Genomic DNA, 27,708 nt, shown 5'->3' with positions numbered 1-27,708 from the left:
CGTCTGTCTCATGCATTTACGTACATTTAGTTTCACGTCTACTCGTTCAGAGAGAGGGGACAAACAAACAGTTGTGCAAACATGTATAAATGCACCTTCCTACACCATACTCGCGGTGTCCAAACAGTTTGAATAAAATATACACCCACAGAGTGAACCGTTTGTCTCCGGTACCGTTTCCAATACAGCTGCACGCCGTCACTGCCGCCATTTGTATTGGTATAACATGCCTGGGATCCTTGTCCTTCAATTTCTCAAATTCACGCACATGTGTTCCTCGAATTATTGGGATATGAAATGTTTAAGGATCTGCCGTCAGATGGCGGAAGAATATGTTACACTTACCGGGTTGTATTTAATTATAAAACTCGTTTGCGAATGCATTTATTTCACTCGGTACTAACTTAACGGACGTAAACAGAATTCCAATCACTTGCAAAAAGTTTTCTGGCTCATTTCGCCGAGTATTTTAGCCAAATCGATCAGCTGTTGTCCCAGTGAGACGCCATGTTACTATAGTCACGCCTCTAGCTTTGATCCGAATGGCCGCTTTGCATGTTACATCCGTTTCGATCGGTTCTTTCGATTCGTTGCAATCGCTTGTCTGTTACTCGAGACAAAACCGAGATTACCGATTCTATGAGCAAGTTGTTTCTTTTCATATGCGTGAAGTCAGTGACAGAAGGTTTCGTGGTTCTTCAACTGAACAGCTAGCTGTCAACTGTTATTGTTTGACTCTTTGTGTCTCGTCTGGTATATTACTTAGTCAAAATTTTTAACCGATACATACTTTTCGCTGGCAGTAGATTCCAAAATTCAAAATTTTTATCAAAAATCTCGTTGGAAAATTTTGTGCGTTACGTACACAATTGAATATCTTCGCAAGCTTGACGGTCTCTACGGTACGTTTTCCATCTTTTCAACTTCTCTATGCTTCTCTTTCGCATAATTCAGAGCTTAGAAAAATATTCCAGCATTTCTTGATCTATCGGAAATACCGTAAATTGTAATTAGCTTCTTTTAGAATTTTTTACAATAGATAAGGTGTTTCTTGATTCACTGAAAAATTTTACTTCGTGCGGCTTATCCGACCTGTCATAAATATATAAATAATATTACATTTGTGTTATATCTATGTTTTCTGCATTTAGAATGTGGAGAAAATATTTTTTCTTGATCACTTAAAGAATAAATACCATTTTTACAACGCGTTGTTAGTGTTTCGGTGATCCGGAATCATGCTTTGATACTCTCATAAATCAAATTCAAAATTTATTCGACATATTTCTTGTACCTTCAGAAAATCGTGTAGTATAGGTATTACAGGATTTTAATTTTTTTCACATATTCAGCGATATTATTACTGTATTTATGTGATTAAATTACTCAAGAAAACGTTTCCCGAATTTTTAAAACCAGGGTGAAATTTCTTTACCTAATCTTCCGCGACTTTACGCTGAAGCATATCGTACACGGAAAAGAAAATGTGGAAATTCTGATATTTATATGGAATTTTGTAACCTGTGTGATATAGCGAAAATCGTAAAATATGGCGAATCATAGTGTACAGAGATCCGAGGATAGTCAACGAGCAATTTTATACGATCAATAATAATGTCGGGAGTAAACGAGGCCCCAAAATCAACAACGAATTCCGGTTCTGGTCCAGATAAATCAGACTGTGACGCGTGCTGTAGAGATTATACACCAATTGACGAAACTCTGCTGAACGTAGGTTATTAAGATTTTTATTATCTTTATTATTGTGTTGCGCAATGGACTATATTTTTTTTCCACGTATGCAATTAGATGTCAGACGACGATTACATTCGGTTTAAATAAAATTTCGTCATCAGGTACAGGAAGCTTTGGCCTCCTCGCCATTGGGCTGCACTCCCGAAACTTCTTGTTTAAACTCAACGACGTTGAAGAAGTTGAGAGAAACTGTGACCAAACCCGGAAATCCACCTACAAGCAATAATACCGGAAATTCAAATTGCAAAAGCTGAAATATTTGTTGCGAAAATTCTTCGACGTACGTAAGTGAGCTTTTCTAACTGCCAAAATTTGAGTTTCTTCCAAGTTTCCAGGAAAAAGGAAAACAAAATTAAGAGTAAATAAAAAATCTCAGTTAACTTCAGACAAAATTTGATAGCCAATTTAGCAAATGTACTTTTTATACACTCATTCGAGATATTATTGTTCGATCAAATTTGACGTTACTAATAAAATGTGTTGAAATTTTTGTTTTAAAAAAACTGGGGAATAGTACATTGTGTATCAAGGGCGGAAAACGAGCGATTGGTACGAGTGCGATTTTCAGACAACCACGGGGACTCAATTTTGCCCCGGGAATTCGGGCAAGCCGATATATTTTGCCATATTTTGCACTCGTTCATTCGTTTCCGAGCGAGAAAAAGACACTTTTTGTCCACTTTGCATACTTCCGGTGCAGATTGGACAAATACTAAATTGCATATCTGTCTGTACTACCAATGACATAGATGGGTTATAAATTCGTTTAGAAAAATTTCATTGAATTGAAATTTTCAGCAAACTTTTGTAAGCCATGCCGGAATCTGGTCCTGCAGGTTGTACGCGAGATGATAACTGTAAAAAAGATCGACAGCTGAGGTTAGCAGCAGCCGTAGCAAGTAAGAAAGAAAATCTAATGAAAATCGGTTCAACGATTCGTCTTGAAAATATCGAACCAAAATCCGTACAGATTCCTCTATTATATACCTCTCAATGAAAACCTCGTTCTTCCGAAACTTTAACACTTTGTTCAGAGAATTCGGAACCTCAAGCTTCAAAATCGGTTGCAACGACGGATGCTGGAAAATCGTCGGTAAAGAAGGAAGAAAACGTGGCCTCGTCAATAGCAGCAGTATCAGAATCGACAGCAGGAGCAGCAAATTCGGAAGATGAAAGAAAATCGGATTAGAGATATATACACCTCAATTCTGGCTTCAAGACTCAGATTTTGAACCGATACTTTTAGCGGCCGAGACTCAATTCGAAGTGATTTTAAAAAACACTGTCACGAGTCCTGTGCGCTCTTTCACGATTGATCGAATCATCGACTCATTACTAATCTAGAATTAAAGACTATATTCAATATCGTGATAACGAAAAACCTACTCTCGATATCGCAATCCGTATATTTTCAACTCTACTGCACAATTATGAGCGGAAAAGACGACAACGATATACCGACAGGTCAGAGAATTTTTATTGAATTAAAATTACCGATTTTCGCTCACTCCGTGAGTTTAAAAACAAGTTGATATTATTAGTATTGATACTATTATTATATCGAATATTTTTTTATTTCGATATCTTTTAATTTATCGCCGTAATTGGAAGGAAGGATTTAAAAAAAAATATATTCAATGTCTGCGTGTTTTTCTTGAAAGTAATTGATAATTCTTGTAAAACGTGCAAAAATGTATACAGACGTCAACGCCGAGTCTGTGGAAATGTCGGATGAATTGGCGGAGGCAATCTTCACGCTGGCATCGATTTTCGGCGTTATCACTTTGGCCGGTTTCTTTCTTTCCTACATAAGCAGTCCGCCCGAAAATACATGATACCTGATACCCCTACATATGAATACATGCGATAAATAAACGATTCAACGTACAAAGGCACTAGTGATTTATCTTTTCTCCGATACGCGCCAATTACTAATTGTTCTTCTAATTATTGTCTCAAAAGAAAAACTAAAGGATAATGAATATGATATACTGTAATATAATACAGAAAGTACATACGTTCGTAATCGGGATATACGAAGATGCTACTGCAAAATAAATTACCATCGCTTGAAATTAAATTTACCGATAAACAAGATGAGATGTAAGTGAATTTCCTTTAAAAAAAAAAAAATAATTTCTGTATTTTTGCTTGCCTCTTTTCCGAATAAATGATGACTTCGTGTGGTTCGAGGGGCCCTGAGGGCGGGAGAAGTTTGATGGAGGCTTAATGCAAAGGGGGCGGCGAGTCGAGGCGGCGACCCTAGCTTGAAGAAATTGAAATTTAGCTCAATCCAGTACGATGTATAGTACATATATATAGTAGATATATATATATATATATGGTATACGTATATACATATATACATATATATACGTATATCGTACTGGATTTAACTAAATATATATATATATATATATTATATATACACACATATATATATCTATATATATATATTCATCACCTCGATGGTGGGCTGAGTGGTAATCTTGGAATGTAATACGTTTTATAATATCGTAATATGTATAGCTATCTCGCGCAACGCGCGTACATATCTAACATTTATAACTGCTCTAGGAAGTTTCTTCCGTTCGTTTGTATACATAGAATACATATACATGCCCGAATACGTGTATCGCATTCTTGTAAGGTGAAGTAAATTGAAACGACGAATCAAACTGGCAACCAGAATGATCTTCTTGATTATAAAAGTCGTACGAATTTTGTGTTGGATCTCAACCCCTGTAGAACATTCCTGTAATTCTTACACCTTAAGAGGAAGCCCTGGTCGATATCGTTGTTGACGAATTATACCCCTGTAATTTCATAGATTCCATGCCATTTCTTTATTTCTACGTAAAATGAAAATGTGCTACAGTATTTTTGTTCAGAGTTCAGACTTTGATATTTCGAGATATATACGTCAACGTCGAAATCGACCAAAGCACCCCGTTAGGATATTTTGAACATCGCGATGCATCGTGGTTAACCGACTTAAGAGCATTTACGAGAATCGGGACTATTTTTTCTCAGAACTTCGAATCGGTTTGTAATTTGTTGTAAGATGATCATGCTATCGGCTGAAATTGCGCTCTGGTCACCCAGGTCTGAACACATATCGTACAGATTTTTCATCTATTTGTTTCACTGCGATACGAGTTTGAGGTTATACTGGGAAAATTATTCAATTATTATTCCGTATAATAATTTATCGGTCCTAGCTAGTCCTAACGATCTGATCCCAACGAATTTCAGATTGAGCCGATGTTTTAAAGAAAAAATGAGATGGATTCTCATACATGTTGTCAAATCAGTCACGTGACGCCACGATCATAACCCCTCAACAGGCGGGGAAGGGCGGGGGGGCAGAATTTTCTTTGGGATTAGATGGATAAATCGATCTGTAAAGTCCTGCGAATGAATGAATATTTAACATGATTTTCGTTTTAACGCTCGTCACGACGGTTGAAGAGGTAAATAGATAAATTGATCGCAAATCTACGTTGCATTGTTACAGTGAATTAATATTCACGATGTAGTATTTTAATTGATCAAAAAGGATTCAATTCAGTCTCGCGTTCTTAACTCAAATCATCCCCTTTCCTTGTTTTGGAAATTAGGTGGAGGTCTCGACCACTTGAAAAATTTCTTTGGGGCGAGCAGCTTAAATTCGTGCCTGCACTCGAGTTTATGATATACGTTGTAAACTTCAAGGTGGCAGCGACAGGTCGTCTCGTAATTTCTTTATTTGGTAACGGTTTTAAGGGTGCGTCTACAGTATACAATGACCCGCAGAGTTCCCTAATCTACTACTTTTAGCTGAAGAGTTGCAAAAGAGCGTAAAGAAGAAGTAGAATAATAAACTAATAAAAAAAATTCAATTTTCTTGCTTTCTTAATTAAAAGAACGGGAAAAAACGTGGGGAAGAGAATGGTTCAACAAAGTGAAAGTTAAGAAGAGGAAGCACCGTTTCATTCTTCTCCAGGTTTGTGACCCGACCTTTTTGAAGAAATATGCTTGCGTAGCCCTCACGATTTACGTAATTTCAACCGTGAAGAAAAAACTCTCGTACAACCGACTTGTCCCTCAAGAAGGTGAATTTCCCCAACTGGAGGCTATGACATATGAAAGAATTTTTTTGCAATACCTGCATGGAAAGTACATTTTTATGCACCATTTACAAGCACCGAAAGTAGTCTTTTATACACATGTGCGGGAAAAAGTTTCGCGCATTGCTAGGGGTGTGAGAAAAAAACCTTCGCACATTGCCGGCGGTATAAGATAAACCTTCGCACATTGCTAGCGGTGTGCGAAAATGACGGTCGCGCTTTTATACACAGTTGAGCATTTCGCAAACAGCTGCACTAGCGCTACCGATGTAATAGTTTGTCACTCTTTGCCGTGCTCGACATCGTCACTGAACAGCCATCTTGCCGTGGTTTCGTGTAAAAATAATCGTGTATGTCGGACTTTCCATTACAGGTGTAGCAAAAAATAGAGTTCGATACACGTGCGAAAGTTGGCAATGCCTATCTCGCGTGAATGCGCCACACTCGCCCTTCAACTCGTCTACGGGCTCGTGCTGGGCCTTCACGCTTGTGCGGGCATTGCCACCTTCGCGCACTAGTATCGAAAAACACTATTTCCAACGCGTTATTCCTGGTCTTTCTTTCTTTCCAGTCTTCGGAGTCATCCAAGATTCCTTTTTTTCTTTTCCTTTTACATTTAGTAAGCTGTGGTTTGTTTTGTTTCTTTAGGATAAATTTGTGGAAAAGATTGAGCAATCTCCTCCGAAGTTTTTTTTTTTTTTTTTATATTTAAAGGACGTTCTTCCCAGCTTTGTTCCGCAGTTACACCTAAGGTGCAAAAAATATAGGTGTTCTCCTTCTGCTATTCACCCAGCTTGTTTTTAAGCTGGCAATAAAAATTCGCTGAGGTGTTAGCCGGGCTGCTGCCAGCGCGGTTGAAAGCCGAGGCATTACTTTTTTTTCTCTCTTTCCTGCGCTTGTCTGTTTATCCTCATCTTTATCCCCGTTCGCTTGATAGCATTAAAATTTTTTACACGGTCAGTCCGTCCGGCACATGGAATTACGCACGCACTTAACGTCGTTGGTTAGCGACAGTAACGCCATCCGGCGGATAATCCTGAGCACTGTATTCCTGAAATAATCAGAAAATAAATTTGCCAACGTCGCGTGATTTTCTTGTGTTGTAGTCTACTTGAATCTTCGATGTTTACCTCGCTTTAACCTTTATTTTTGTGAATCAAAATGTCAGATCAGTTACTATTTGAGGGAGGGTTCGCAAAAAAAAAATTATAAAAAAAATAAATTCTTTCAGCTATAGCGTATCCAAACAGCAGAAAATAAATAATTTGCACACAGTGCGTAATCTGCGTACCTGCGACGTTGCCGGATGTACAACCTAACCAAAAGTACAATCGGTTAATTTTTTTATTTTTTTATTATGTCTTTAATTATTAAATGATGGATAAAATTCACAAAAATTTTACATATTATTCCTAAACATTTTATTCTGAAACAACCGACTCGAAACTATCAGTCCCTATCCAAACAAAATAAAATAGTTTAACCTTGAAATCAAAAAACTAAGTAACTAGACGGTAAATCATTTTCAAACTTTTGCAGGATTGTTTAAGATTACTCAAAAAATTATATAATTAAAACTCATGTGAATTAAATATTTCCGAAATTACTGCCCAACTACCTTGAAGCCCTCGCTTTGCATCGCTCTCTCTCCGCTCTCCCCAACCGGTGCATTGTCTTCCGGCTTTCTCGAGTGCTTTCCTCCGTAATTTCTTTTGCATTACTCGTTCAAAACCGTGCAACGGAAACGATCCCGTTCGGGTAACGACGTGTTAAATATCCTCGATGGTAAAAGTCTACGTGACCGTGAATCACGTTAAGGTTATACAGGGTGAGGAAAAAGTATAGAAACTTCTAGAAATCTCGTGAGGTTCGAAAAAAAAAAAGAAGAATTTACCAAGGTTAAATCTCGGATAATTTTTAAGAAGGGAGTCAATGGTGACCTTTTATTTGACCTTGAACCTCATCTTCAAGGGCATTTTGTGACCAAATTTGATTTTCCAAAAGGAAATTCCCATTTTTGGTGCCAAACTCGGAAAGAGAAATTTTACGTTTAGACATGTGTTAAGGTCTAGGGTCAACGTGACCTCTACGAATCAAATAAAGGTCAAAAGTATGCTTGGTAACAATAACGCGGATAATTTTGAGGATCCGCATCTCTCGCAAGATGTTTCGCGGAACTTTCAAAAGCTAATCAGATCGTGTTGACCAAACCTGACAACTTTTGTGCGAAATATCTTACGGCAGATGTGGATCCTCAAAATTATCCGCGTTATTACCAAATTACTAAGCATACTTGTTTGACCCGTAGATGATACGCTGACCCTAGACCTTAACACTATTCAAACGTAACATTTCCCGCTCTTTCCGATTCTGGCACAAAAAATGTGGATTCCCGTTTGAAAAATCTAAGTTGAACTCAAAATGACCTTGAAGGGGAGGTTCAAGGTCAAATCAAAGTTCACCGTTGAATCCCTTGTTAAAAATTCAAATTACCTAAGATTGAATCTTGGTGTAAAATATGAATTTCCGATTTGAAAATATCGCCGCCTGGAAAACACGAATCAATTGAGTATATCTTTGGTTTTCAAAAGCATAATTGTATTATCTAAATTTTTTCAACCATTTTTGTACAGGTTCCTCTAAAATATCTATTACTCACAAAATCAATATGATATCGAGTCAGCCATAAGATTTCTAACTAGACTGGCAATAAGTATGCGGCAGTAATGGTGTCGTCATAAAACCTGAAGTATTTTTTTCCGTAAGCACTGCTGGATGTTGTGACAAGTGATTGGCTAAAACGTGGCACAGCTCTAATTTCAAAACTGCCGGAACTGCCAATGTTCCGCTAAGGTTTATCCACCTCGATTTTTTCACGCACTAAAGCAAGAGCAGCGCAGAAGTTGTCCCTTGCTCTCTGAGTACGGGGATGAGGAGCACTTGGAAAACTTATACGAGATCGTCTGTGTGCCATATTTATATTTAGGTTGGACGAGACATATAGCAGTCGGTCTGTAACCGGTGGCGGTAATTTATCGCCTCCTACAAATTGGTTAGACGTCGAGCGATTTACAGCAGGCAATGCCTGCTTAAGCCTAAACCCCATTCGTCATCATGCGAATGCGCGTTGCCGTCTCCATCGAGTAAAAAACGATGGGCTACAATCGATCATCGAACAATTCTGCACCCGAGCAAGCGCAGTCAAGACTGCGCAACACATGGGAACAAAAGTTGCAAGAAACTACTCGCGAGTCATTGGTGAAGAACCATCGAGCCTGACCTTTTCCGCTATTTCTAATCTTATACACCCCACCAACGAACTAGCACAATAATTCCGTGTCAACAACTGCAGCCTGCTGCGCAGGCACTCCTAATTAATTTTTAACGCCCAAGTGCACATGCACAGCCCTGCGGATTTTATTTCAAACCTAGTTAGACGTTCCTGCAAATTTATAACACTCGTCGTGGAACACGACTGCTTACGCCTAGCAAAAAAAAAAAAAAAAGAGGAGAGAAAGAGGAAAAAAAATTTGCAAGCACTTCACTTTTTTACCATTTCGTGATGAAAATTCCTTTGAAACTAATAAGCGGACAGAAAAGTTTTCCACTCGTTCAGAACGGATGAGTTAAATTAGGTAGGCGCAATGCGTCTAACGGTCCAAGTCTTCAAATTCCTGCGAAGAAAACTTGTTTACGCAATATACCTGCAGCTGGTCATCCAATCGGGATGAAATCTCAAGGATTGAACAACCGACCGTGTATTTATCTTCCAATTGGAACGCTCATTTTGAAGTAAAGGCAATGTATAAATAGATGAAAAATGAACTTGCGTTATAAAGTCATAAAAGATCGATTCTATTGACATATTTTAGACAAGATATAATGTTCTCGTGAAACTATTCGACGAATCGACCGAATCGTAATAAATTCTCCAACTCGCCAATCTGTTTACCCTCTGTGAGCTGGATTGCGAAATCTTCTAGCCGCTGCGGACTTATGAAATGTACGGGTACAGCGAAAATTATTTCTCTCGCGCGTTTTGACCGGGATGCAGGTACAGAGTAGTACGGATAGGTACCGCTGTTCTGGAATCCAAAGAATTTGCACACAGCCAGCTATCATCGCTTTATACTGGAACGTTCGAAGGACATTTCGCGTTTATATATAGGCAGATGCACGATGTATTTTGCCATGATAATGACGCCTGCAGATCTGATAAACATGCAATATATTTGAACATAATAAGCGGGATATTTATATAATATGTTTACTCGTGTATATTAACATACCCACCATCCATCCAAGAATTTTTTTTCTTCGCTCTTCTTATTCTTTCAGTGTTTTCATTTCAAAGACATATAATAATGCGTATGTATCATAATACGTTACACCCGTATCGCAACATACCTGTACTTGTACCTTACGTATAAATATTTACAAGGCAACGCAAAGAGAAAATAAGAATGTGAAAAGACAAATAGGCGTGTATATTCATGTGGAACTCGCTCGTTACAAAGAAAATCTTGCATGCAGCTGTTTTCGCAAATAGCTCCACCTCTTTCTCTCTTGCTAAACATTCAGCATGAGCCTGGCTAGATAGACATTACGAAAACATTTTTCGTCAAAATAACACATCTCCCAGTAGATACAAATGCAACTGTACATGCGCAATGTACAGGGTGTTTCCAAGTGAACGCCGCAGCATTTTTGGTTACCCGAAACTGAGGGGAAAAAATCTCGATAAAACAGTCCTACCGAATCATAACTACTTTAGTCAAGTTAAGTCGCATAATCACTTTAAGGGGACTCCGTAAAGCGATCGCTGTACGCTTCAGCATGGGTTACAAATGTAAAGGGTAGAGGTAAGGAGAATTATCACATATGGCTTTTTAATTGAAAAAGTGCCGGCCGAAGAATAGAAAACAGCGGTTCGTCAAGTGACCAAAATGGCGCTCATAAGCAACAAGGGAAACAACCTGATTGGCGCTTAGCTATCGGGGTTCAATCGAGTTCGATCTGATTAGCACTTTGTGGAACTTTTACTGCAGCAACGCCATCTTAATTTCCCTCTAATTTACAGACACTTTCTATATACGGAGCTAGTCTTCCTTACTTTTATCTTCTATAGTTGCAAGCAACGTAACGCCTGATTGGCCAAATCGACACCACTTGGCAACACGGACAGATCCACCTCAATCCCAAGGACTTTAATCGCGCTACCTACCGATAACTCGTATCGATATTTGTTCCCCTTAGCGGTGGGCAACCCCAAATACTTCACTTGGAAACACCTTATATATCCAACCACATCGTTTTGCTGATACGGCAAACATATCATGTTCACAAAACAGGTGTCTAACGACGGTTTGGAAGCAAAAAAATACAATTGAGATATGACAAGTCTGTTGTACATAATAATATGTCACCATTTGTTTACAATAACCTTGGTTGAGAGGAAGACATTTTATCCTGTTCAATTATGCCTCTGTGTAATAAAGAAAATATATGAATGAATGTAAAATAATACAGTAAAGAAAGTAAAATAAGTAATGTTTCAAAATTGAAATCATCAAAAATTATTTAATGATATTGAAAATATGTATGCACGTATATTTGCAGAGCCATTTGCCTTACCCTGTTATGTTACAGTGCCATGGGCATGTTACGACTATCGGTGACGGATCTAGGTTCAATGACATCTTTGATACGACATAGAGTGCCTAACCGGAAATTAAATCGACGCTCTTGGTCAGATATCCGTACAGCCCATTTGACATCGAGCGATTCGATCATATCCCGGAAACGTTTTTCATTTTGCAGATAACGTTGCCTAAATAACGTTCGATCTAAATGCTTTTAGCGCAATTTTTTATCCATAGCAAGTATATTATTGGAAATGTTTTTAAAGTTTGAAAAGAAAATTTGTGATATGTACGAAGTCGGTAATGAAGTGTATTGCTACACAATTTCAAAAATCTTTTATAACACGGAAGTCTAAGATTTGCCGAAAGATCATATTCGTCGCGCAAAATGGTTGTAAATTTTTTGTCTCTCTTCTTATACAAATAACAAATGTCACCCAGCCCTTGTCTGTATCACAGATAGAAAAAATAGAAGTTGGGCTAGTCGACATATTGCACCTTGGTCAATTCGCTATTTCCTTCTTGGAATACAGTTTATCACAATTTAAAATATCTTTTGATCTGGAAAAAATGTTTTTTGCCGCAAAGCAGATAGTGCGTGACACACGGTATCTGAAGCGTCATTACGCTTTCCCGTGTACTAATGAATTAACAACTAAGCAGATGTGATTGCCGAGAACAAATCCCGAGTCAATCTGGCCAATATATGTACATGCGCTTTGCCGTATGAAATTTTACAACCCTAGTAAATCCAATTATTGATTACGTCGTCGCCATCGCCCACTCATTTAGTCACTGCAATGATGCTTAATTAGACACGGAATATTGTTTCACGCGCTGATTCAATAAGCTGGCTCTGTGGGACACTGAAACTGTTTATACTCGCCATGCACGGAGAGCCGGTTAAGAGTTTAAAACTTTTTGCAAGTTCATTTGCAGCTTCTCATTTTTATAGCTGATTTTTAATCAGCCAACTGCTCCTGCCGCACCGGCAGGATTTGGTTTCGGAGCGAATCGCATGTGCCCAGTGCGTCCGTCTACAACCATTCCCGATTAAAAATCACGTTTTTTTTTTTTTTGTTTTTTTTATTATGTGGCTTTGTGCACTTGGTTTTGATTTAGAAAATGTGAAATTACCATTTAACGTTGAGATTGTCTTCACCAGATAGTGCTGCATAACAACTTTTACAAGGTTGAAGATCTATAATCGATAATCATTCCCCAGGCAAAATAAAACGATTAAACAAATGTTGTGTTATTAAATATCATATAATGTCAAGTGTGCAAATCAATTTCTTACTTTCTTTCGGCTTTCTCCAAAACCGTTTCGAAACAGTACATTTACCATTGATTTTGTGATTTTTGAGTGATTACTCTCTCAAGACAATATCTGAACAGCGCAGTAGCATAACATCCAAATGACATGTGAAATAGAGCTACAGTTTTCTGGAGTATCCGAATTATCCGTACAATCCGCGGATTTACCGGATCCAACGGTTCAAATTCGAATAGTTCGGATATACGGATACCCGGGTATTCGAGTACTATCTGGATAGTTCGAGTACACGAGTACTCGAGTACCCAGGTATCCGTACATCCGAACTATTCGAATAATCAGAGTACTTAATTTATTTGGATACTTGAACTATCCGAATAATACGAATAATTCGATTTCCCGCGCAAGGTTTGTCTTAAGATAGTTGTGCTACAAGTATTGAAGCTACGTGTTAGTTACAGCTACTATTATATGTATACTCTCGAAAATTTTTGTGACTCCACTTCAAATTTTCTACGCAGAAGTCGAGCAAGAGTGCAATTTCTGTACAATAAAGTGACATAGTCATACATTCCGTATGAATTCGACAGCTAACTCACAATATTATAAAACTTTGTTGTAAAGATACACAATTGTTTTTCAAATTTCTTGAACATGTGGTGTGAAAGTAATTGATTTGCAAATTTTGTACAAATCGTTCTGGATATACTAACTATATGAATACTCACTTTATCCGAATATGCGAATTACATGGATACCCGAACTATTCGGATACTGTAAGTATTCGCGAACTCGACTAACCGGATTAGAAGTTTCATAATTTACGGATTCGAGTTATTCGGCTATTCGAAAATACTGATAGCTCGGCTCCACGTCTAAGCACTAATGTAAACTGAATTATAGCATCTCATAAGGAGTAAATTGGGCAAAATTCTTTTGGCAGCCCAGCTAAAATAGAATGCTGCATGAACCGGCGAAATGATTTGTTGTGGACATGGTAAAGGTTCAATAGCTCATACGACTTGCAGAAAAGCATTATTTCTTACCTGAAAGCGGTAGAAATACATTACCAGATATGCTTCTTACCAGAGGTTATCACGTCTTTGTGTATTGAAGTTTATGTTACTTCACTAGTTAATGCTGTATTGAGAAAATCATCATCGAAATCAGTTAGATATTGTAGCTTGAATGGTTGTAAACGTCGGCAAATTCCAGGTAATTAATTTGTACATGTAATACGTAAACTTCTCGTGACAGGAGCTCATAATTACTCTATGACGGGGAAAGATGTAATGAAAATAATGATTGAATGTTCAATTCAGCTTATTGAAAATGAAACTTAGTAAAGGAAATATATAAAAAGAGGGAAGGGTAGTGAAAAAAAAATGTTGAGAATTAATGACTGAAATGATAGTATGATTTTGATGCGTATGATAAACTTGCAGTATGTATTGTGTATTTTTTACAATAATAAAATCAAAACTGATCATGTATGATGAATGAAATGATTGATACTTCTTGTGGAATCACTATTGACGATATAGTATCAGACATGTGCTATCGGAAATTTTTACCAAGCGAAATGCATGATCACTTGATGTCAAGGTAAAGCGTGGGCAATTGAAGAATTTAATAAAATTAAGGGAACTGACGATTACGGTAAGTAAACCTCGATTAGAAACGTAAAAGTTTCGAATAATGATATGAAACCATACTTACGATGAATTACATACACGTAAGAGGAACATGGGAGGTGATATTGAACACTTCCACACTCATACCACAGAGGAAAGCTCTCCTCAACTTCGGTTACTTACGCAGCGGGTATAACATAACAGCGTATTTATCAAAGGCGTGAAAAGAAAAATATTTTTACAAATGTTTAAATAAGGGTGTGAGGTATATAAAGAGGTACTGCTCAGTATGTGCACCAGTGATGTTCCGGATTTCGGAAGCTTCCTGCAAGATGAGGTGCACTCAGTTAATATGTGTGATTTTGAGTGTAACTGTGGCAGGTACTCATGGGAGACCGAATGCTCAGCACGAGGACCGTGTGGCACTTGCTATAGACGTACTAGAATTAGATAAAGATCTTGATGTACTAATGAGAGACGTAGGAGATGGATTTGGTGGCATTGGACCGATTGGATACGCTCCACTGAATAATCCGTACTTCGATGGTGGGTCTGATTACTCAGATGATGTTGATTACTCCGGAAACGAATTTGATAGTGACGAATACACGGGAGTCGGCGGTCAGGACGTCGGATCTGGTGTAACAAAAACTTCAACATCAACGACCACATCAACATCGTCGAAAGGAGGCAGTACAGGATCTTCATACGGCTCTAGTGGAGGATCGACAGCCGGTGCAGGTGGTGCAAGTGCGGCAGGAGGAGCCAGTGCCGGTGCAGCTGGAGCATCCGGTGCGAGTGCAGCTGGCGCAGCTGGTTCCAGTGCAGCTGGAGCATCCGGTGCGGGTGCAGCAGGCGCGTCTGGTTCCAGCGCGGCTGGAGCATCCGGTGCAAGTTCAGCTGGCGCAGCCGGTTCCAGTGCAGCTGGCGGAGCTGGTTCCAGTGCAGCTGGAGCAGCTGGTGCCGGTGCAGCAGGAGCAGCTGGTGCGAGTGCGGCGGGCGCAGCTGGTGCCGGTGCGGCAGGAGCAGCTGGTTCGAGTGCAGCAGGAGCAGCCGGTGCAGGTGCAGCAGGAGCAGCTGGTGCGAGTGCGGCGGGCGCAGCTGGTGCCGGTGCGGCAGGAGCAGCTGGTTCGAGTGCAGCAGGAGCAGCCGGTGCAGGTGCAGCAGGAGCAGCTGGTGCGGGTGCGGCAGGCGCAGCCGGTGCCGGTGCGGCAGGAGCAGCTGGTTCAAGTGCAGCAGGAGCAGCTGGTGCCGGTGCAGCAGGAGCAGCCGGTGCGGGTGCAGCAGGAGCAGCTGGTGCGGGTGCAGCAGGAGCGGCTGGTGCTGGTGCGGCAGGCGCAGCCGGTGCCGGTGCGGCAGGAGCAGCCGGTGCAGGTGCAGCAGGAGCAGCTGGTGCGGGTGCGGCAGGCGCAGCCGGTGCCGGTGCGGCAGGAGCAGCTGGTGCGGGTGCGGCAGGCGCAGCAGGTGCATATGGAGCTGGCGGAGCCGGTGCAGGTGCAGCTGGAGCAGCTGGTGCATATGGAGCTGGCGCGGCCGGTGCTGGTGCAGCGGGAGCAGCTGGTGCGTACGGAGCAGGAGCAGCCGGTGCTGGTGCGGCCGGAGCAGCAGGTGCGTACGGAGCTGGAGCAGCCGGTGCTGGTGCAGCAGGAGCAGCTGGTGCATACGGATCTGGCGCAGCAGGTGCGTACGGAGCTGGCGCAGCCGGTGCTGGAGCAGCAGGAGCAGCTGGGGCATACGGAGCAGGAGCAGCCGGTGCTGGTGCAGCAGGAGCAGCTGGTGCGTACGGAGCAGGAGCAGCCGGTGCTGGTGCGGCCGGAGCAGCAGGTGCGTACGGAGCCGGCGCAGCCGGTGCTGGTGCAGCAGGAGCAGCTGGTGCGTACGGAGCTGGCGGAGCTGGTGCATACGGAGCTGGAGCAGCCGGTGCTGGTGCAGCAGGAGCAGCTGGTGCATACGGATCTGGCGCAGCCGGTGCTGGTGCGGCCGGGGCAGCAGGTGCGTACGGAGCTGGCGCAGCCGGTGCTGGAGCAGCAGGAGCAGCTGGAGCATACGGAGCAGGAGCAGCCGGTGCTGGTGCAGCAGGAGCAGCTGGTGCGTACGGAGCTGGCGGAGCTGGTGCCGGTGCAGCGGGAGCAGCTGGTGCATACGGAGCTGGCGCGGCCGGTGCTGGTGCAGCAGGAGCAGCTGGTGCCGGTGCAGCAGGAGCAGCTGGAGCATATGGAGCTGGCGCAGCCGGTGCCGGTGCAGCAGGAGCGGCAGGTGCGGGTGCAGCTGGAGCATCTGGTGCAGGTGCAGCAGGCGCAGCTGGTTCCAGTGCAGCTGGAGCAGCTGGTGCCGGTGCGGCAGGAGCAGCTGGTTCGAGTGCAGCGGGAGCAGCCGGTGCAGGTGCAGCGGGAGCAGCTGGTGCGGGTGCGGCAGGCGCAGCCGGTGCCGGTGCGGCGGGAGCAGCTGGTTCGAGTGCAGCAGGAGCAGCTGGTGCCGGTGCAGCAGGAGCAGCCGGTGCAGGTGCAGCAGGAGCAGCTGGTGCGGGTGCGGCAGGCGCAGCCAGTGCCGGTGCGGCGGGAGCAGCTGGTTCAAGTGCAGCAGGAGCAGCTGGTGCCGGTGCAGCAGGAGCAGCCGGTGCGGGTGCAGCAGGAGCAGCTGGTGCGGGTGCGGCAGGCGCAGCCGGTGCGGGTGCGGCAGGCGCAGCCGGTGCCGGCGCAGCAGGAGCTGCTGGTGCGGGTGCAGCAGGAGCAGCAGGTGCGGGTGCAGCGGGAGCAGCTGGTGCCGGTGCAGCAGGAGCGGCTGGTGCATACGGAGCTGGCGCAGCCGGTGCTGGTGCGGCAGGAGCAGCTGGTGCATACGGAGGTGGCGCAGCTAGTGCTGGTGCGGCCGGAGCAGCTGGCGCATACGGAGCTGGAGCAGCTGGTGCCGGTGCAGCAGGAGGGGCTGGTGCATACGGAGCTGGCGCAGCCGGCGCTGGTGCAGCGGGAGCAGCTGGTGCATACGGAGCTGGCGCGACCGGTGCTGGTGCGGCGGGAGCAGCTGGAGCATACGGGGCAGGAGCGGCTGGTGCATACGGAGCTGGCGCAGCCGGTGCCAGTGCAGCAGGAGCGGCTGGTGCATACGGAGCTGGAGCAGCCGGTGCTGGTGCGGCAGGAGCAGCTGGTGCATACGGAGCTGGCGCGGCCGGTGCTGGTGCAGCGGGAGCAGCTGGAGCATACGGGGCAGGAGCGGCTGGTGCATACGGAGCTGGCGCAGCCGGTGCCGGTGCAGCGGGAGCAGCTGGTGCATACGGAGCTGGAGCAGCCGGTGCTGGTGCAGCAGGAGCAGCTGGTGCATACGGAGCTGGCGCAGCTGGTGCTGGTGCGGCCGGAGCAGCTGGCGCATACGGAGCTGGAGCAGCCGGTGCCGGTGCAGCAGGAGCAGCTGGTGCATACGGAGCTGGCGCAGCTGGTGCTGGTGCGGCCGGAGCAGCTGGCGCATACGGAGCTGGAGCAGCCGGTGCCGGTGCAGCAGGAGCAGCTGGTGCGTACGGAGCTGGCGCAGCCGGTGCCGGTGCAGCTGGAGCAGCTGGTGCAAGTGCGGCGGGCGCAGCCGGTGCCGGTGCGGCAGGAGCGGCTGGTTCAAGTGCAGCAGGAGCAGCTGGTGCCGGTGCAGCAGGAGCAGCCGGTGCAGGTGCAGCAGGAGCAGCTGGTGCGGGTGCGGCAGGCGCAGCCGGTGCCGGTGCGGCAGGAGCAGCTGGTTCAAGTGCAGCAGGAGCAGCTGGTGCCGGTGCAGCAGGAGCAGCCGGTGCAGGTGCAGCAGGAGCTGCTGGTGCAAGTGCAGCAGGCGCAGCTGGTGCCGGTGCGGCAGGAGCAGCTGGTTCGAGTGCAGCAGGAGCAGCTGGTGCCGGTGCAGCAGGAGCAGCCGGTGCAGGTGCAGCGGGAGCAGCTGGTGCGGGTGCGGCAGGCGCAGCCGGTGCCGGTGCGGCAGGAGCAGCTGGTTCAAGTGCAGCAGGAGCAGCCGGTGCAGGTGCAGCAGGAGCAGCTGGTGCGGGTGCAGCAGGCGCAGCCGGTGCCGGCGCAGCAGGAGCTGCTGGTGCGGGTGCAGCAGGAGCAGCAGGTGCAGGTGCAGCAGGAGCAGCTGGTGCCGGTGCAGCGGGAGCAGCTGGTGCATACGGAGCTGGCGCAGCCGGTGCTGGTGCAGCAGGAGCAGCTGGTGCATACGGAGCTGGCGCAGCTGGTGCTGGTGCGGCCGGAGCAGCTGGCGCATACGGAGCTGGAGCAGCTGGTGCCGGTGCAGCAGGAGCAGCTGGTGCATACGGAGCTAGCGCAGCCGGTGCCGGTGCAGCGGGAGCAGCTGGTGCATACGGAGCTGGAGCAGCCGGTGCTGGTGCAGCAGGAGCGGCTGGTGCATACGGAGCTGGCGCAGCCGGCGCTGGTGCAGCGGGAGCAGCTGGTGCGTACGGAGCTGGCGCAGCCGGTGCTGGTGCAGCAGGAGCAGCTGGTGCATACGGAGCTGGCGCAGCCGGTGCTGGTGCAGCGGGAGCAGCTGGAGCATACGGGGCAGGAACGGCTGGTGCATACGGAGCTGGCGCAGCCGGTGCCGGTGCAGCGGGAGCAGCTGGTGCATACGGAGCTGGAGCAGCCGGTGCTGGTGCAGCAGGAGCAGCTGGTGCATACGGAGCTGGCGCAGCTGGTGCTGGTGCGGCCGGAGCAGCTGGCGCATACGGAGCTGGGGCAACCGGTGCCGGTGCAGCAGGAGCAGCTGGTGCATACGGAGCTGGCGCAGCTGGTGCTGGTGCGGCCGGAGCAGCTGGCGCATACGGAGCTGGAGCAGCCGGTGCCGGTGCAGCAGGAGCAGCTGGTGCATACGGAGCTGGCGCAGCCGGTGCCGGTGCAGCAGGAGCAGCTGGTGCGAGTGCGGCGGGCGCAGCTGGTGCTGGTGCGGCAGGAGCAGCTGGTTCAAGTGCAGCGGGAGCAGCCGGTGCAGGTGCGGCAGGAGCAGCTGGTGCGGGTGCGGCAGGCGCAGCCGGTGCCGGTGCGGCAGGAGCAGCTGGTTCAAGTGCAGCAGGAGCAGCTGGTGCCGGTGCAGCAGGAGCAGCTGGTGCGGGTGCGGCAGGCGCAGCCGGTGCCGGTGCGGCAGGAGCAGCTGGTTCGAGTGCGGCAGGAGCAGCTGGTGCCGGTGCAGCAGAAGCAGCCGGTGCAGGTGCGGCAGGAGCAGCTGGTGCGGGTGCGGCAGGCGCAGCCGGTGCCGGTGCGGCAGGAGCAGCTGGTGCCGGTGCAGCAGGAGCAGCCGGTGCAGGTGCAGCAGGAGCAGCTGGTGCAGGTGCAGCAGGAGCAGCTGGTGCGGGTGCGGCAGGCGCAGCTGGTGCCGGCGCAGCAGGAGCTGCTGGTGCGGGTGCAGCAGGAGCAGCAGGTGCGGGTGCAGCGGGAGCAGCTGGCGCCGGTGCAGCAGGCGCAGCTGGTGCATATGGAGCTGGCGCAGCCGGTGCTGGTGCGGCAGGAGCAGCTGGTGCATACGGAGCTGGCGCAGCTGGTGCCGGTGCAGCGGGAGCAGCTGGTGCATACGGAGCTGGAGCAGCCGGTGCTGGTGCGGCAGGAGCGGCTGGTGCATACGGAGCTGGCGCAGCTGGTGCCGGTGCAGCAGGAGCCGCTGGTGCATACGGAGCTGGCGCAGCCGGTGCCGGTGCAGCGGGAGCAGCTGGTGCATACGGAGCTGGGGCAGCCGGTGCTGGTGCAGCAGGAGCGGCTGGTGCATACGGAGCTGGCGCAGCCGGCGCTGGTGCAGCAGGAGCAGCTGGTGCATACGGAGCTGGCGCAGCCGGTGCCGGCGCAGCAGGAGCTGCTGGTGCGGGTGCAGCAGGAGCAGCAGGTGCGGGTGCAGCGGGAGTAGCTGGTGCTGGTGCAGCAGGAGCAGCTGGTGCATACGGAGCTGGCGCAGCCGGTGCTGGTGCAGCGGGAGCAGCTGGTGCATACGGAGCTGGCGCAGCTGGTGCTGGTGGGGCCGGAGCAGCTGGCGCTTACGGAGCCGGAGCAGCCGGTGCTGGTGCAGCGGGAGCAGCTGGAGCATACGGGGCAGGAGCGGCTGGTGCATACGGAGCTGGCGCGGCCGGTGCCGGTGCAGCGGGAGCAGCTGGTGCATACGGAGCTGGAGCAGCCGGTGCTGGTGCAGCGGGAGCAGCTGGCGCATACGGAGCTGGAGCAGCCGGCGCTGGTGCAGCGGGAGCAGCTGGTGCATACGGAGCTGGCGCAGCCGGTGCTGGTGCAGCGGGAGCAGCTGGAGCATACGGGGCAGGAGCGGCTGGTGCATACGGAGCTGGAGCAGCCGGTGCTGGTGCAGCAGGAGCAGCTGGCGCATACGGAGCTGGCGCATCTGGTGCTGGTGCGGCCGGAGCAGCTGGCGCATATGGAACTGGAGCAGCCGGTGCCGGTGCAGCAGGAGCAGCTGGTGCATACGGAGCTGGCGCAGCTGGTGCTGGTGCGGCCGGAGCAGCTGGCGCATCCGGAGCTGGAGCAGCCGGTGCTGGTGCAGCAGGAGCAGCTGGCGCATACGGAGCTGGCGCATCTGGTGCTGGTGCGGCCGGAGCAGCTGGCGCATATGGAACTGGAGCAGCCGGTGCCGGTGCAGCAGGAGCAGCTGGTGCATACGGAGCTGGCGCAGCTGGTGCTGGTGCGGTCGGAGCAGCTGGCGCATCCGGAGCTGGAGCAGCTGGTGCTAGTGCAGCAGGAGCAGCTGGTGCATACGGAGCTGGCGCAGCTGGTGCCGGTGCAGCAGGAGCAGCTGGTTCAAGTGCAGCAGGGGCAGCTGGTGCTGGTGCAGCAGGAGCAGCCGGTGCAGGTGCAGCAGGAGCAGCTGGTGCGGGTGCGGCAGGCGCAGCCGGTGCCGGTGCGGCAGGAGCAGCTGGTTCAAGTGCAGCGGGAGCAGCTGGTGCTGGTGCTGCAGGTGCCGCCGGTGCCGGTGCAGCAGGAGCAGCAGGTGCAGGCGCAGCGGGAGCAGCTGGTGCGGGTGCAGCAGGAGCAGCAGGTGCGGGTGCAGCGGGAGTAGCTGGTGCCGGTGCAGCAGGAGCAGCTGGTGCATACGGAGCTGGCGCAGCCGGTGCTGGTGCAGCAGGAGCAGCTGGTGCATACGGAGCTGGCGCAGCTGGTGCTGGTGCGGCCGGAGCAGCCGGCGCATACGGAGCTGGAGCAGCCGGTGCTGGTGCAGCGGGAGCAGCCGGAGCATACGGGGCAGGAGCGGCTGGTGCATACGGAGCTGGCGCGGCCGGTGTCGGTGCAGCGGGAGCAGCTGGAGCATACGGGGCAGGAGCGGCTGGTGCATACGGAGCTGGCGCGGCCGGTGCCGGTGCAGCGGGAGCAGCTGGTGCATACGGAGCTGGAGCAGCCGGTGCTGGTGCAGCAGGAGCAGCTGGCGCATACGGAGCTGGCGCATCTGGTGCTGGTGCGGCCGGAGCAGCTGGCGCATATGGAGCTGGAGCAGCCGGTGCCGGTGCAGCAGGAGCAGCTGGTGCATACGGAGCTGGCGCAGCTGGTGCTGGTGCGGCCGGAGCAGCCGGCGCATACGGAGCTGGAGCAGCCGGTGCTGGTGCAGCGGGAGCAGCCGGAGCATACGGGGCAGGAGCGGCTGGTGCATACGGAGCTGGCGCGGCCGGTGTCGGTGCAGCGGGAGCAGCTGGTGCATACGGAGCTGGAGCAGCCGGTGCTGGTGCAGCAGGAGCAGCTGGCGCATACGGAGCTGGCGCATCTGGTGCTGGTGCGGCCGGAGCAGCTGGCGCATATGGAGCTGGAGCAGCCGGTGCCGGTGCAGCAGGAGCAGCTGGTTCAAGTGCAGCAGGAGCAGCTGGTGCTGGTGCAGCAGGAGCAGCCGGTGCAGGTGCAGCAGGAGCAGCTGGTGCGGGTGCGGCAGGCGCAGCCGGTGCCGGTGCGGCAGGAGCAGCTGGTTCAAGTGCAGCGGGAGCAGCTGGTGCTGGTGCTGCAGGTGCAGCCGGTGCCGGTGCAGCAGGAGCAGCAGGTGCGGGCGCGGCGGGAGCAGCTGGTGCGGGTGCAGCAGGAGCAGCAGGTGCGGGTGCAGCGGGAGTAGCTGGTGCCGGTGCAGCAGGAGCAGCTGGTGCATACGGAGCTGGCGCAGCCGGTGCTGGTGCAGCAGGAGCAGCTGGTGCATACGGAGCTGGCGCAGCTGGTGCTGGTGCGGCCGGAGCAGCTGGCGCATACGGAGCTGGAGCAGCAGGTGCTGGTGCAGCGGGAGCAGCTGGTGCATACGGAGCTGGCGCAGCCGGTGCTGGTGCAGCGGGAGCAGCTGGAGCATACGGGGCAGGAGCGGCTGGTGCATACGGAGCTGGCGCGGCCGGTGCCGGTGCAGCGGGAGCAGCTGGTGCATACGGAGCTGGAGCAGCCGGTGCTGGTGCAGCAGGAGCAGCTGGCGCATACGGAGCTGGCGCATCTGGTGCTGGTGCGGCCGGAGCAGCTGGCGCATATGGAGCTGGAGCAGCCGGTGCCGGTGCAGCAGGAGCAGCTGGTGCATACGGAGCTGGCGCAGCTGGTGCTGGTGCGGCCGGAGCAGCTGGCGCATCCGGAGCTGGAGCAGCTGGTGCATACGGAGCTGGCGCAGCCGGTGCCGGTGCAGCAGGAGCAGCTGGTTCAAGTGCAGCAGGAGCAGCTGGTGCTGGTGCAGCAGGAGCAGCCGGTGCAGGTGCAGCAGGAGCAGCTGGTGCGGGTGCGGCAGGCGCAGCCGGTGCTGGTGCGGCAGGAGCAGCCGGTTCAAGTGCAGCGGGAGCAGCTGGTGCTGGTGCTGCAGGTGCAGCCGGTGCCGGTGCAGCAGGAGCAGCAGGTGCGGGTGCAGCGGGAGCAGCTGGTGCCGGTGCAGCAGGAGCGGCGGGTGCTGGTGCAGCAGGAGCAGCTGGTGCATACGGTGGCGGCGCAGCCGGTGCTGGTGCGGCTGGAGCAGCTGGTTCGAGTGCAGCAGGAGCAGCCGGTGCAGGTGCAGCGGGAGCAGCTGGTGTAGGTGCGGCAGGCGCAGCCGGTGCTGGTGCGGCAGGAGCAGCTGGTTCAAGTGCAGCAGGAGCAGCTGGTGCCGGTGCAGCAGGAGCAGCCGGTGCAGGTGCAGCAGGAGCAGCTGGTGCGGGTGCAGCAGGCGCAGCCGGTGCCGGTGCGGCAGGAGCAGCTGGTTCAAGTGCAGCAGGAGCAGCTGGTGCTGGTGCAGCAGGAGCAGCCGGTGCAGGTGCAGCAGGAGCAGCTGGTGCGGGTGCGGCAGGCGCAGCCGGTGCTGGTGCGGCAGGAGCAGCTGGTGCATACGGTGGCGGCGCAGCCGGTGCTGGTGCCGCAGGAGCAGCTGGTGCCGGTGCGGCAGGAGCAGCTGGTGCATATGGAGCTGGCGCAGCCGGTGCCGGTGCAGCAGGAGCAGCTGGTGGATACGGAGCAGGAGCAGCAGGCGCATACGGAGCTGGCGCAGCTGGTGCTGGTGCAGCAGGAGCAGCTGGTGCATACGGAGCAGGAGCAGCTGGTGCATACGGAGCAGGAGCAGCTGGTGCATACGGAGCTGGCGCAGCCGGTGCTGGTGCAGCAGGAGCTGCCGGTGCATATGGAGCTGGAGCAGCTGGTGCATACGGAGCAGGAGCAGCTGGTGCGTACGGAGCTGGCGCAGCCGGTGCTGGTGCAGCAGGAGCAGCCGGTGCATACGGAGCAGGAGCTGCTGGTGCATATGGAGCTGGCGCAGCTGGTGCTGGTGCAGCAGGAGCAGCTGGTGCATACGGAGCAGGAGCGGCTGGTGCATACGGAGCTGGCGCAGCCGGTGCCGGTGCAGCAGGAGCAGCTGGTGCATACGGAGCTGGAGCAGCCGGTGCTGGTGCAGCAGGAGCAGCTGGTGCATACGGAGCAGGAGCGGCTGGTGCTTACGGAGCTGGCGCAGCCGGTGCCGGTGCAGCAGGAGCTGCAGGTGCGGGTGCAGCAGGTGCAGCTGGTGCTAGCGCAGCTGGAGCATCCGGTGCAGGTGCAGCAGGGGCATCAGGTTCCAGTGCAGCTGGAGCGGCTGGTGCAGGTGCAGCAGGAGCAGCTGGCGCCAGTGCAGCCGGAGCAGCCGGTGCTGGTGCTGCAGGAGCAGCAGGTGCGGGTGCAGCAGGAGCAGCTGGTGCCGGTGCGGCAGGAGCAGCTGGCGCAGGTGCTGCAGGGGCAGCCGGTGCCGGTGCAGCAGGAGCAGCAGGTGCGGGTGCAGCAGGAGCAGCTGGCGCATCCGGAGCTGGTGCAGCCGGCGCTGGTGCATCAGGAGCGGCTGGTGCATACGGAGCTGGAGCAGCTGGTGCCGGTGCGGCAGGAGCAGCTGGCGCATCCGGAGCTGGTGCAGCCGGCGCTGGTGCAGCAGGAGCGGCTGGTGCATACGGAGCTGGAGCAGCTGGTGCCGGTGCGGCAGGAGCAGCTGGAGCATACGGAGCCGGCGCAGCCGGTGCTGGTGCAGCGGGAGCAGCCGGCGCATACGGAGCTGGCGCAGCCGGTGCTGGTGCAGCAGGAGCAGCTGGTGCATACGGAGCCGGCGCAGCCGGTGCTGGTGCAGCGGGAGCAGCCGGCGCATACGGAGCTGGCGCAGCCGGTGCCGGTGCAGCAGGAGCAGCTGGTGCATACGGAGCCGGCGCAGCCGGTGCTGGTGCAGCGGGAGCAGCTGGCGCATACGGAGCTGGCGCAGCCAGTGCTGGTGCAGCCGGAGCAGCTGGTGCAGGTGCAGCCGGAGCTGCCGGTGCCGGTGCAGCAGGAGCAGCCGGTGCTGGTGCAGCAGGAGCAGCTGGTGCGGGCGCAGCGGGTGCAGCTGGTTCCGGTGCAGCAGGAGCAGCTGGTGCAGGTGCAGCAGGAGCGGCCGGTGCGGGTGCAGCAGGTGCGGCTGGTGCGGGTGCAGCAGGCGCAGCAGGTTCTGGTGCAGCAGGCGCAGCCGGCGCAGGTGCAGCAGGAGCGGCTGGTGCGGGTGCAGCAGGAGCAGCAGGTTCGGGTGCAGCAGGCGCAGCCGGTGCCGGTGCAGCAGGAGCAGCAGGTTCTGGTGCAGCAGGCGCAGCCGGCGCAGGTGCAGCAGGAGCGGCTGGTGCGGGTGCAGCAGGAGCAGCAGGTTCGGGTGCAGCAGGCGCAGCCGGTGCCGGTGCAGCAGGAGCAGCTGGTGCCGGCGCAGCAGGAGCAGCTGGTGCATACGGAGTTGGCGCGGTTGGTGCTGGTGCCTCAGGAGCAGCTGGTGCATACGGAGCCGGCGCAGCCGGTGCCGGTGCAGCAGGAGCAGCTGGTGCATACGGAGCCGGCGCAGCCGGTGCCGGTGCAGCGGGAGCAGCCGGCGCATATGGAGCTGGCGCAGCCGGTGCTGGTGCAGCAGGAGCAGCTGGTGCATACGGAGCTGGCGCAGCTGGTGCTGGTGCAGCAGGAGCAGCTGGTGCATACGGAGCAGGAGCAGCAGGTGCATACGGAGCTGGCGCAGCCGGTGCTGGTGCAGCAGGAGCAGCTGGTGCATACGGAGCAGGAGCAGCTGGTGCATACGGAGCAGGAGCAGCTGGTGCATACGGAGCAGGAGCAGCTGGTGCGTACGGAGCTGGCGCAGCCGGTGCTGGTGCAGCAGGAGCAGCTGGTGCATACGGAGCAGGAGCAGCTGGTGCATACGGAGCTGGCGCAGCCGGTGCTGGTGCAGCAGGAGCAGCTGGTGCATACGGAGCTGGCGCAGCTGGTGCTGGTGGAGCAGGAGCAGCTGGTGCATACGGTGCTGGCGCAGCCGGAGCCGGTGCAGCAGGAGCAGCCGGTGCCGGTGCAGCAGGAGCAGCTGGTGCGGGTGCAGCAGGTGCAGCTGGTTCTGGTGCAGCCGGAGCAGCTGGTGCAGGTGCAGCAGGAGTAGCTGGTGCGGGCGCAGCAGGCGCAGCCGGTTCTGGTGCAGCCGGAGCAGCTGGCGCAGGTGCAGCAGGAGCTGCCGGTGCTGGTGCAGCAGGAGCAGCTGGTGCTGGTGCAGCAGGAGCAGCCGGTGCGGGCGCAGCGGGTGCAGCTGGTTCCGGTGCAGCAGGAGCAGCTGGTGCAGGTGCAGCAGGAGCGGCCGGTGCGGGTGCAGCAGGAGCGGCTGGTGCGGGTGCAGCAGGCGCAGCAGGTTCGGGCGCAGCAGGCGCTGCCGGTGCCGGTGCAGCAGGAGCAGCCGGTTCCAGTGCAGCCGGAGCAGCTGGTGCAGGTGCAGCAGGATCTGCCGGCGCAGGTGCAGCAGGAGCGGCCGGTGCGGGTGCAGCAGGAGCGGCTGGCGCGGGCGCAGCAGGCGCAGCTGGTTCCAGTGCAGCCGGAGCAGCTGGTGCAGGTGCAGCAGGATCTGCCGGCGCTGGTGCAGCAGGAGCGGCTGGTGCGGGTGCAGCAGGAGCAGCAGGTTCGGGTGCAGCAGGCGCAGCAGGTTCGAGTGCAGCAGGCGCAGCCGGTGCCGGTGCAGCAGGAGCAGCTGGTGCAGGTGCAGCAGGAGGAGCTAGTTCTGGTGCAGCAGGAGCAGCTGGTTCGGGTGCAGCAGGAGGAGCCAGTGCCGGTGCAGCAGGAGCAGCTGGTGCGAGTGCAGCAGGAGGAGCCAGTTCTGGTGCAGCAGGAGGAGCTAGTTCTGGTGCAGCAGGAGGAGCCAGTTCTGGTGCAGCAGGAGGAGCCAGTTCTGGTGCAGCAGGAGGAGCCAGTGGTGGTGCAGCCGGTGGTGGATCATCGTCGTCCGAAACCTCCACCTCAGTCACAGAACAGTCCACTGCAGCCGGTGCAGCAGGATCGGAATCAAATCTGTCCCATGCTGCAGGATGTGGCGCACATCATCACCACCATCACCATATTCCAAAGGAATATTATTATGAACCTCACATGGCATTCGCATAGATTCATTTACCACCATTGATACTTTATTGAATCCGTATTTGTACCTACGTTCAGACCCACGTGAACGAAAACTTCTGGGCATTCACTGTATCAGTCAATTTCTGATTTCATACTTTGATTCTACATTGAACGTTCTCCCTCTGATATAATAATGTTATCAGATCCTAACGTTTTATAAGTCATGAACTGTTACACTGAAGCTCATCAGTTCACGAAATATCTTCCTTAACTCTACATATACCTTTAATTTTGTTTTTGTTCGAATTTATATAATTAATCCGTCATGTTTATAGTCATCAATTACCCATCGTGGGCTAGAAATAGACGATCTCATGTGCATTGTCCTAAAATCTTTATCCAATTAGTTTCTAGTGTTAGTATATTAGAGAAATCGTGCACATAAATAAATGTTATTCCTTCAACGCAACCTAATATATCTGATTACAAGAATAAATATTCACCCGCATATCACTGTCCGCATTTTTTTTCTGTAGCCTTTTT

The 27,708-nt window shown here is 52.1% G+C and overlaps 2 protein-coding genes and 1 long non-coding RNA gene across 5 annotated transcripts in view; all 3 read left to right on the top strand.

The window, feature by feature from the left end:
* LOC124183952 (cyclic nucleotide-gated cation channel alpha-3-like) overlaps nt 1–27,708 on the top strand; it is a 78,278-nt gene that overhangs the window by 30,318 nt on the left and 20,252 nt on the right. The gene's annotated exons all lie outside the window — the stretch shown is intronic.
* On the top strand, nt 21–3,207 carry LOC124183953. 2 transcript variants are annotated; one of them, XR_006871092.1, is made up of 5 exons: nt 21–902; nt 1,535–1,731; nt 1,857–2,039; nt 2,554–2,654; nt 2,790–3,207. It is a non-coding gene; the product is annotated as an uncharacterized LOC124183953 (long non-coding RNA). The 2 variants fall into 2 exon arrangements; XR_006871091.1 differs by having other exon boundaries at nt 2,554–3,207.
* On the top strand, nt 15,489–27,678 carry LOC124183951 (trichohyalin-like). Its single transcript, XM_046573176.1, has 25 exons — nt 15,489–15,496; nt 15,881–16,000; nt 16,097–16,711; nt 16,904–16,918; nt 17,309–17,392; nt 17,513–17,575; nt 17,624–17,662; nt 18,023–18,238; nt 18,311–18,358; nt 18,503–18,616; nt 18,737–18,910; nt 19,031–19,063; nt 19,136–19,318; nt 19,367–19,414; nt 19,583–19,720; nt 19,793–20,176; nt 20,465–20,743; nt 20,816–20,854; nt 21,215–21,280; nt 22,601–22,774; nt 23,471–23,518; nt 23,591–23,704; nt 23,801–24,496; nt 25,793–26,062; nt 26,399–27,678. The coding sequence occupies exons 2-25, from the start codon at nt 15,887–15,889 to the stop codon at nt 27,224–27,226; spliced, it is 4,782 nt and encodes a 1,593-aa protein (XP_046429132.1). The 5' UTR covers nt 15,489–15,496; nt 15,881–15,886; the 3' UTR covers nt 27,227–27,678.

This window comes from Neodiprion fabricii, chromosome 5 (genome assembly GCF_021155785.1).
Source record: "Neodiprion fabricii isolate iyNeoFabr1 chromosome 5, iyNeoFabr1.1, whole genome shotgun sequence".
Taxonomy (NCBI): domain Eukaryota; kingdom Metazoa; phylum Arthropoda; class Insecta; order Hymenoptera; family Diprionidae; genus Neodiprion; species Neodiprion fabricii.
This window is presented reverse-complemented; position numbering and strand designations above follow the sequence as displayed.

Coding starts and splice junctions, on each gene's coding strand:
- LOC124183951 (XM_046573176.1), top strand. CDS start 15,887: ATGGAGCTGGCGGAGCCGGTGCAGGTGCAGCTGGAGCAGCTGGTGCAT. Junction 17,663..18,022: donor AGCTGGCGCAGCCGGTGCCG/GTGCAGCGGGAG, acceptor CGGCTGGTTCAA/GTGCAGCAGGAGCAGCTGGT. Junction 18,239..18,310: donor AGCAGGCGCAGCTGGTGCCG/GTGCGGCAGGAG, acceptor CAGCCGGTGCAG/GTGCAGCGGGAGCAGCTGGT.